Source organism: Acanthochromis polyacanthus, chromosome 4 (genome assembly GCF_021347895.1).
Source record: "Acanthochromis polyacanthus isolate Apoly-LR-REF ecotype Palm Island chromosome 4, KAUST_Apoly_ChrSc, whole genome shotgun sequence".
Lineage (NCBI taxonomy): Eukaryota > Metazoa > Chordata > Actinopteri > Pomacentridae > Acanthochromis > Acanthochromis polyacanthus.
In genome coordinates, this window is record NC_067116.1 from 23,272,729 (window position 1) to 23,282,107 (window position 9,379).

At 40.9% G+C, this 9,379-nt stretch overlaps 1 protein-coding gene across 2 annotated transcripts; it reads right to left on the minus strand.

The window, feature by feature from the left end:
- Nucleotides 1–176: 176 nt before the first annotated feature.
- Nucleotides 177–7,493, minus strand: klhl26 (kelch-like family member 26). 2 transcript variants are annotated; one of them, XM_022192522.2, is made up of 3 exons: nucleotides 7,194–7,493; nucleotides 4,202–4,384; nucleotides 177–3,713 (listed from the first exon to the last, which is right to left on the minus strand). In XM_022192522.2, the coding sequence occupies exons 1-3, from the start codon at nucleotides 7,241–7,243 to the stop codon at nucleotides 2,132–2,134; spliced, it is 1,815 nt and encodes a 604-aa protein (XP_022048214.1). In that variant the 5' UTR covers nucleotides 7,244–7,493; the 3' UTR covers nucleotides 177–2,131. The 2 variants fall into 2 exon arrangements, with proteins under 2 accessions (XP_022048214.1, XP_022048215.1); XM_022192523.2 differs by lacking the exon at nucleotides 4,202–4,384.
- Nucleotides 7,494–9,379: the final 1,886 nt, after the last annotated feature.

Sequence of the window (9,379 nt, forward strand, 5' to 3'; positions counted from 1 at the left end):
ATAATAAACATCTGTAGGTGCAATCAAACTGCACAGTTTTCCCTGTAGATGTGTGAGGAAATGTGTGGCTTTATTAATAGTTCCACCTTTTATAATGCAAGGCCATGCTGCAGTGGATTTGCTGTGGAAATGCATCATCCTGCTAATATAAAAACATGAAAAAAGCACCTGAAGGGTATTTTTAAAACATGAGACACTTTTATTAAAGGAAGCACATAAAGCTATACAAATGTGTACATTCCCCTTTGACTACAGCAGGTCCCTTTGTATTGCACTTCAACAATATAATGTGCTTTTACTGACACAGGTAGACCAACCAAGACAAAGACGTACTAAGGCAGACAGGAGACAGTTTTAAGAAGGACGCTCCTCACCATCATGTTGATGGTCATGCTTGAAAGGAAAACCAACAAGAGGTTTGCTTCTTATCAGTGAACACATTAAGAACACTGAAGAAATCAGCATCAGAAATCTGAAAAGTGCAGCAATGCAGTGGAAATAAAAACACAAGCTGAAGTCAGCCACGACAAAACGGATACTTTGAATATGTTTTATGTGTAAATTAACCATTTGTAAGAATCTGAGAAAGAGCTAAGAAATTAAATCTTCTCTTTTTAAATGACAATTATCTGTTGCAAGGTTAAATGTTACTGTAGCTTACAGACAAGTCATGTACTTTACGCAAGTTGTAGTGCTTCTTTAACACAAACAGCAGCACACACTGACACTCTAAAGGACACACACATTAATCATGTAGCTGCCGTAAGAGGTCCACACTGGCTTGTTGGGTCGTTTTAGAAAACAACGCGTGTCACTCGTTTTCAGCTCAGGAAGCGCGAGGGCAGTAGTACTTCAAACAAAAAACATTAACATCAGAATGTGGAATAACTGGTTCAAAGTCGAAACACATCCAATACTCGATTTTGTGCAATCATCACTGTGTGTTGATATGTGGTTGGTTGATTAGTAAATCTCAGGAGACACACACATAAAACATTAAGATTCTCAGTTATGTGAATAATCAAATTACAAGATAAAAAAGACAACATAAAAAAATCACAACTGTACAATCAAAATGTCCAAAGTTATAAAGGTTGAGTGTGTTAATATCTTTGCACAGCAAAATGAGTGATTAAATTATAGGATACAAATCAAAGGAGATTGTTTGTGCTGCATTTAACTGAAGCCCTTGATTGGTAAAACTTTAGCTAATGCTACTCTGGAATGATCTCTTACAACAAACATGTTTCCAGTTAATTTGCCCGTGATCTTATATATTCCAGCTGGGCTAGTGTAGAATACTCTATACAGATTTGAGCTTCAGAAATAATTATTAGACCAACTGCTTTCTTTACAAAGTCCACTTCAACAACAGTACTTTTGTTTGAATTTTTTTATAGTTTTTAAACAATTATAGCAGCCTCTTAAAGACACGTATAAATGTAGTAATTCAATTAATACAATAAATTATGTTTAAAAAGATGACTGAAAATATTTCGAGTCAAATATTTCCTGCATACGTTGTATATGCAAAGTCAACAGATAATCCGAACTAAATTATCATTCAGCAATACTGACAAGAAGAGAAGTGCATGATCGTTTTTAGAAAAGACGGGAAATATACAGAAAGACATTCATTACTAACCGGTGTGGAATCCATTACAACCTTAAGAAGAAAACACAGTTTAGCTCCATAAAGAATTGCAACGGAAGAGTCAGAAAACAGTGGTCTAATAATTATTTTCAATAATATATTTCAACAGAATATTACTCTGAGTATTGTGTGCTTCAAGACCTTCTTACTTGAAAATATCAACATCTTGGTCAATGGTCATAGCTTTCATTCAAAAGCTCAAACTGTTCCAAAATAGAGACCCTTACGAGGTTTCACATGAAGTATTAATGAGAATCTGGCAGTTGAATAAACACACATTATTCAAAACAAGGCGAGAAAATAAAACACAGCTCTGAGTAATGCAGTTCAGTAGCTTTTCAGGGCATTCGTTCATATGAGCACACACAAACGCGCGCACACACACACACACTTAGACAATGTTCACACCTTGTGTTGACTCAACGGTCGGCAGAAAGAGCACATGGAATAAAACCTTCACAGTCGCAGGTCAGATGCTTAGCGCTGAGTGGTGTTTTGTGGAAGTAGAATCGGTGTCGAAGCAATGCCTGCAAAGGATTCTGGGAAGTGCAAATCCCTCTCCCACTCATCTGTCTCTGTGTTGTACACCTGAACGATGCTTGTAACGTTGTTCAGATGCCAGTTGTAGCCTCCGACAATGTAGATCTTCCCGTCCAGGAGGCAGCAGCCCGCCTCAGACTGTCCTGCTCTCATGGGGCTCACGGTGGTCCACTGGTCGTTCTCTGGAATGTAATACTCCACTGCCAGCACATCAAAACAACGGTCCACGTGGTCCATGCGTCCACCAAGGGCATACACGCGATCCTTGGTGCTAATCATGGCATGTAGCACTCTGGGTTCATTCATGGGAGCTCTGAAGTCCCACTGGTCTGACGCTGGGTCATAGCAGTGAAGAGTTTTCTTGTCGTCTAAAGAGACGCCGTAACCGCCTGAGATGTACAGCTTCTCTCCACAGGGAGTGCCTGCATGACCCCAAATCCTCCGTTTTAATGGTTCCACATAGGACCACTCATTCTTCTTCGGGCAGTAACACTCTACAGATGACAGGCTGCCAGATCGATTGCGCCCTCCTGTGGCGTAAAGCTGTCCGTGCAGCATGTTGAGCTGAAACTGGATGCGAGCCTCCTGCATGGGTTGGATACGCAACCACTGGCTCAGATGAGGGTCATAGCGAAAACAGCTGTCCACCGCCCCCTCGCCGCTGCGGTACTGCAAGTGCTGTCCACCGACAACATACACAAAGTTATCGAGGACGGCAACACAAGCATGGCTGCAGCCCGCCTCCATCTCTGTCAGCTCTTTGAATTGGCGGGAAGCAATGTCAGGGAGATAGTACACCTTGGTGCTCACTGTGCGGTCATTGTCAGTGTACGGGGTCCCACCAAAGGTGATGAGCGACATGACGTCGGAGCGAATGAGTGTCCGCGAGGACTGCATTTCATGCTGTCGGAAGGGAAGGATCTGGTAATTGAAGGCCTCAAGGAGATACTGTCGGCACAGCACGTCCTCCACCATGATGTCCACCGTCTGAACACTGTCCACTAACTCTGAGGAGCGCATGAGCGGGAAGCGCACGTGGCAGAGGACACTGCTGGCTTGAGCCCGGCGAGACTCGTCATACTGGAGCCACCTGATGGCGGCGTGGAAGAGGTCGATCTCACTGCAGTTCTTTAGTTTGTTGCTTTGAAGGAAGAAGATGAGGCGCTCCATGGGAATGTGCAAGAAGTCCTCCTCCTCTGCAATCTGGAGGAAGTGACGAAAGGTGAAGGCGTCCACAGACTCCTTGAGGGAAGACAAGCTGAAGGTGGTGGCCATCTGTCCGATGTGCAGGCATGTCTCGACGCTCATCGCCGACTTAAGGAACTCCTCACAGAGCTCCACAACAGGGACCATCTGCAGAAACACTGCAGCCCCGAGGACATCCTGAATACAGTCCAGGTCTAAAGTCACTTCTGCGCTGTAGGCAAAGTCGATAATATGTTTCAACCCTCGGGCAGACAGTCCCTTCAGCTCAATTGCATCTTGGTTAGACTCCCTCATGCCTCCGGTAAACATTGCTCTGTAACACAAAAACAGATCAGTAAACTACATAATATTTTACAATTCCACCTATTCTAAATGCAAGGCACTGATTAAACTGCATGAAGTTTTTACGATGTTCCATGCCTAAGTCAGAGCAATTGTCCAGCGTCAAAAATCTTTCTTCTGTCTGGATGATTGTTTGTTTGAGGTCTGGTGTACGTGGCAGATGAACTGAAAAATATTTTATCAAGAGACAAGTGTGCAAAACAATGGAACTATATTTAGCTGCACTGTCACATCACCCTCTTGTCAAATATCTGACTTGCATTTTGTAATTCAGTATTTTAAAATGTGCTCACTAAATGGACAAATTTGTGTTCAAAATCTGTAAATTACAAAGTAACACATTTTTAGAGTATTCTGCAAATGTATTATTTATGAATCTTGGTCCAGATAAGAGCATCAGCTAAGTGCTTCCAATTTCAAATGAAATGAGCAGTGTGAAGTCTCATGCTCCAGACTAACCTGAAGTAATCACTACAGGCGGCCAGCACTGCTTTATGGACTTGGAAGCGCTCCTCATTGATGGCCAGCACGACGTCAAGTAGTTGGCCTTGAGCCCGCAAAACCGACAAGCCCTGGAGGAGGGTGGCACTGTGACTTGGAGCCGAGAAAGTACAGCGAAGGGTGCTATTCTTGTTTGCCATACTGGAAAGAGAGAGAGGCCTTGTCACAATCAGTGACTAAAGAGATAGCTCCCTTTTTTCAAATAAGATTTACACATTTTCTACAGACGTTTTCTTGTCTATTTAAAGGTACATATATGCTATTATGTATGAGCTATTATATGTTGATCAAATTTGCTGTGCAGCCCAATGATATGTGGATATGGAGTGTCTGCTGACAGCAACATTAATGGAAGCTTAATCTAATCTGAGACAGTCAGCCAGGGGGAATGCATTCTGTAAGGTATAGGGCTTTTGCTTTCATAAGAATGTGTCTGTACACTGAACACGGTGAGGAGAAAAGCTATTGCTCTGCTTAGACACTTTACTGCTGCACACAGACAAAACAAAGTGCTCTGGGTAAAAAAATTCATCTCAAGACACAGAAATATCAAACATTAAATGATCAAAATGGAAACTGAGACCCATTAAAGTAGTTCTGACATCACATCAAGTAGAAACATGTCCATTTTATCAGTCTGTTAAAGTGACAGCATTCTGTCAGTCGGACATATCACTTCTACTTTAATGTTCCTCGTGACTTCATTCAGACAAACCCACCGCAGTGTAAGAGAGACGGTACTCTGGCATGGATCATACATAGTAAGACAGTAGCAAACAAAAGTCTAAATTAAAACTAATGGCAAACTTATCAGACTGCCCATGTAATGAATAGACTACTTTATTTCTAATTTCCTAAACAATAAAAATTCTGTCAATATATGATAATAATGGAACTGGTACATTACTAACAGCAAAATAAACTTAATCAAACTCGTTAGAGACTCCTTCATCACAGTAAAGCTTCATTTTTATCGACATTATAGTTCGTAGAAGATGTGAAACTGTAGGGCAAAATGAATGAGAAAAATGCTTTCTGATTTTGGCAGACAAACTGTCTTTTGCATGATCTGTGATGTTTATGGACAAATATTGAAGCTGAAATATGGAAAATCCTTCCCTAAATGATGTCACACAACTTGAAGTATCAGTTTAGGTGACAGCATGCAGTTCAGACTCCAGTCGTAAAACTGATACAGAACCATTACTAGTAAGTTTACTGCTGCGTATTTTACAGGAAAGTGTCCAGAGTGCTTCTTCAGACATGTTGTCGACATGTTCAGATGCAGTCAGATCAATAGAAAGGAGTGCATGCCTGAAAGGGGCTTTTGTTAGCACTTCCACTAATGTCATCCAATAAGGTCATGAAATATTAAAAGCAAAATGGGCTAGAGACTAAAGTAATAAACCATCTAGTTTTGTATACCCATTTTCAAAATTTTTATACTTGAGTGCTGACCTTGTGCATCAAAGTCATGTACATTCCAACCATAAAAATTAAAAGTAACCTAAATAGTTTTGTCTTTCCGAATCTAAATTTGTTTTGAAGCTTGCTTTAGCAAATCTAACAAAGTCTCAGAAATTATCCTGTCATTTCATTTGGGAATGAGAATGCTGCAGGTTAAGTACTGTAGGTATGTCCATGAGGCTCAAATATGTATTATTATATGTGCTATTATTTTACTGGATGTGGATATTAGGAACTGCAATCAGGCATATATTTTTTTAAAAAAATACTCTTTCCTCAGTTATGCTACCTGCTCCTCTCTCATTTTAAAATGAACATCTAGAATAAAAACTTTATTTGTACTCATGTCCTCCCTAAAATATATTGTTACGGAAGTGGCTTGGTCTAAGGGGAGGCATGTTTAGCAGCACAGACACTACTGACTTCTCATTAACATTAGAGGAATGTTGTCATAATGCTACAGGCAGCAGCATACCTCTGTGATCCTCTTGCTCCACTGTGAATGTGACAATACTCTAAACAATATATAAGCTATATTATGGCTTATATTTCACTGAACTCTTTCTGCTACTATGGAGGATGGAGAGAGGGGATGGCAGTTTAAGAAGAGGGAATGAATACCCTCTTGCATCATCTACTGTATACATGTTGCAGAAGCCCTGGATAAAGGATTTAGGAGCATTAACCTACAGCATTTGCTGCTGTGTGGGTCACATGCTATAAAGAAAATAATTCCTGATGAATGAAAATGAGTTGAACCATAAAATGATTTAAGACCCTAATTGTTTCAAAAGAAGCCAATAATTGATCAGTGTCACTCAATGGCATTACACAGAGTTCAAAATGAAAATCAAACTTATTTCTCTCAAAATAAATGAACAAAGGTCAGGCCGTATTACATGCAACTGAGCAAATACAGTTGTTTGTACATATTGTTATTTAATTGTCAAATATTTTGTAACTGTGAATGCATAACTGTGAACTGATAACTGACAAAAGTTACGTTAATAAAGAAAACAAACTATGAGGTTATTTTCAGAACTGTATTTGTTCTTTATCATGCATTGTCTATAGCAGTTAACTCAAACTATCCGTGTAAGTGGCACTAACAAATATTAACGAAAAAAAGTATAAAGTATAGAAGTGTTGACTTTACTCATTAACATATCTTGAAAATACTTTAATAAAAGCGTGTCACCTGCTACAAGATAGCACACTGTGTCAGGAACGTCTGCAACTCTAGTTACACTGGCTAAGCTACATTCTTAACTTTACTTCCATTGCTGGCGGCTTACACAAAGCGCAGATATTTCTTCTACCTGGAGGCCTTAACGACGCCTCGGTGTTTCCTGGATTTAATCCGCCGCGGCGGGACTTCGACCGGGTCGCCGTCCCCGGAGCCGTGGAGACTCCCAACAGGGAAAACAACGAATAACCAGCGCGACACCGTGGACACAGCACATCCTCACACCGCCTCACTCACCTGCTCTGCGAATATTTCGGAGCAAAATCTCCACCATCCGACTCCGCCATCTTCTAGCACCGAGCAACACGCATCGGGCATCTTCAGGACCGTTAGCAGGAGCTCCGCGGCTCGGTGGGCCTGTTCATGGTGTGGTGAAAGTCTGAGAACAGCCTGTTGTTCCGCTGCGGATGGTAAACGGCTGTGTCGGAGGTGAGGCGGTGAACACGGTAATGACCTCTCCTACCGGCAGCTCGCCGCCCGTCCCTCCTCTGTACCGGCAGAGTCTGACCGCCGGGAGGCGCCATTAGTCACGTTTCTACCAGAGACTGTTTGAACTGCAAGCAACTGCTGTTGATGTATTGAGCAGGGGCGGAGTCAGGGGTAAGAGGGGTACTGGTAACCCCATAACAAGAAAAAACCCCAGAAAAAAACAAAAAACGAATAAATAAATAAAACAGCAAAAGTGCCATATGATTCTTCCAAACAATGGCAGCCATGATAAAATGTCCTCTGAGTTTCTCCCACAAATACAGAAACATCTCCAAATTTTTAAAAAGTCTTAAGCAGCTTTCACACAGGATGCAGGAATGCCACACTGTGAAACCCATTCATTTCTATTTCTTGTGCTGCACAGCACCGGCATGCTGCTGCAGAACAGAATGCAGGTGCAGGAGACCACACCTTGTTTAAATTTGTTGAACTTTGACTCCTGCAGGCTATTATGGGGGAATGCACCGCCAATAGAAATGAGGCATCTCACCTGGCACAGAGGGAAAACTTTAGGAAAAGCCACTTCTGTGTCAGAATTCCCCTAATTATATGATGAAAACTTTGTGGTTGTATTGAGCCTTGGGGAGAAATGTTTTTGGACAGGCAAAGCTCGTGCTAATGTTTGCTTACTTAGCATGGGACAAATCCATCTTCGCTGTTGAGGTTTTTGCATCAAAGTCAAAGCTTCCCATTTGAGGGCATGGTGACGTCTCCTCACTGGAGGTTTTGAAAAGTCCTCCTGTTATGCTGCTAGTCTACAACTCCCCATGAACTGTGGGCTGAACCCCACACCGAGCACATACCATGGTCCTGTGTATCAAGTAATCAAGATAAAGTGAGTCGATCTGGGAAAGAGTGCCCTATTTCATTTGAGCAAAATATGATACCGTTGCCATATTTGAATTTGGATATGTCTAAATTGTCCAGTTGTTATTTTTTTCATGTGAGACTTAAAGAGATAAAACAATAATTTAAATTATTTAAATTAATTTAAATTATTTCAGAATGAACCCATAGCTACTCAAAAATGTCACATATTGCCAGTACAGCCACAGCTCGCTTGCTCTCTCTGGAGGGAGGGAAGTCTATTCTCCTTACATATGGTGCTCAATTTACATCTTCACCACTTCAGCTCTACCATCATACAGCATGGTGACCTACTCTTTATCCTTAATAGAAACAAATCTGCAAACAACATCATTGTACTCAAGATAAACTTGTTGGAATTTCTAAATGTGTCACTTGAAGCTGGCCATGTAAAGTCAACACTGTCTGATATCTTTTAATGCAAACTAAACATTCATCAAAAAAGAGAAAACCCTCCACTTGACAGTGGCATCATAAATTCAGGAAGTGCTAGGCGACCCCCTCCCAAACACTGGTCAGAGCAAAGGAACTAAGAAAGGTAAGTTTGAACAAAGGAACAAGCAATTAAACCATTTTTGACCTGTAGCCTAAATAACAGCCTAAACTAATCAATGTGTGTTTTGCTTTAATCTCCCATATGATGGATGTAAACTGTAGTATCATATTGACAATAATTAGCCCGGGACAGTGTCTGGTACAATGTTACACTCGCAAAAGCAAAACACTTGTAAGGAAAACAACACTGTGTAACATGTAGCATGAAATGGTGAGAAAAAATGATAGTTCTCACCCTCTTTGTCACACAGGAAGGTAGTTACAGCTACAGTTGTGGTGATAAGTTTACATACCCTGGCAGAATTTGTCAAATGTGCTCCATTCTTTAATGAAAACATGAATGATCAGAGCAAATACAATTGCATGACAATAAATAGCTTTGTTTGGACACCAGCCCTAAATGAAAGAAAAATGTTTCATTAACAAACATATTTGCTAAAAAATAAAGGACAATATTTCACAAATTTGGCCAGGGTATGTAAACTTATGAGCACAACTGTATGCTGCCTGAA

Excerpts from the sequence above, each read along its gene's own strand:
- klhl26 (XM_022192522.2), bottom strand. The coding sequence starts at position 7,243 with ATGGCGGAGTCGGATGGTGGAGATTTTGCTCCGAAATATTCGCAGAGC. Across the intron at positions 4,385-7,193 it reads CCGAAATATTCGCAGAGCAG|TATGGCAAACAAGAATAGCA; the intron begins GTGAGTGAGGCG and ends CTCTCTTTCCAG. Across the intron at positions 3,714-4,201 it reads GCCTGTAGTGATTACTTCAG|AGCAATGTTTACCGGAGGCA; the intron begins GTTAGTCTGGAG and ends TTTGTGTTACAG.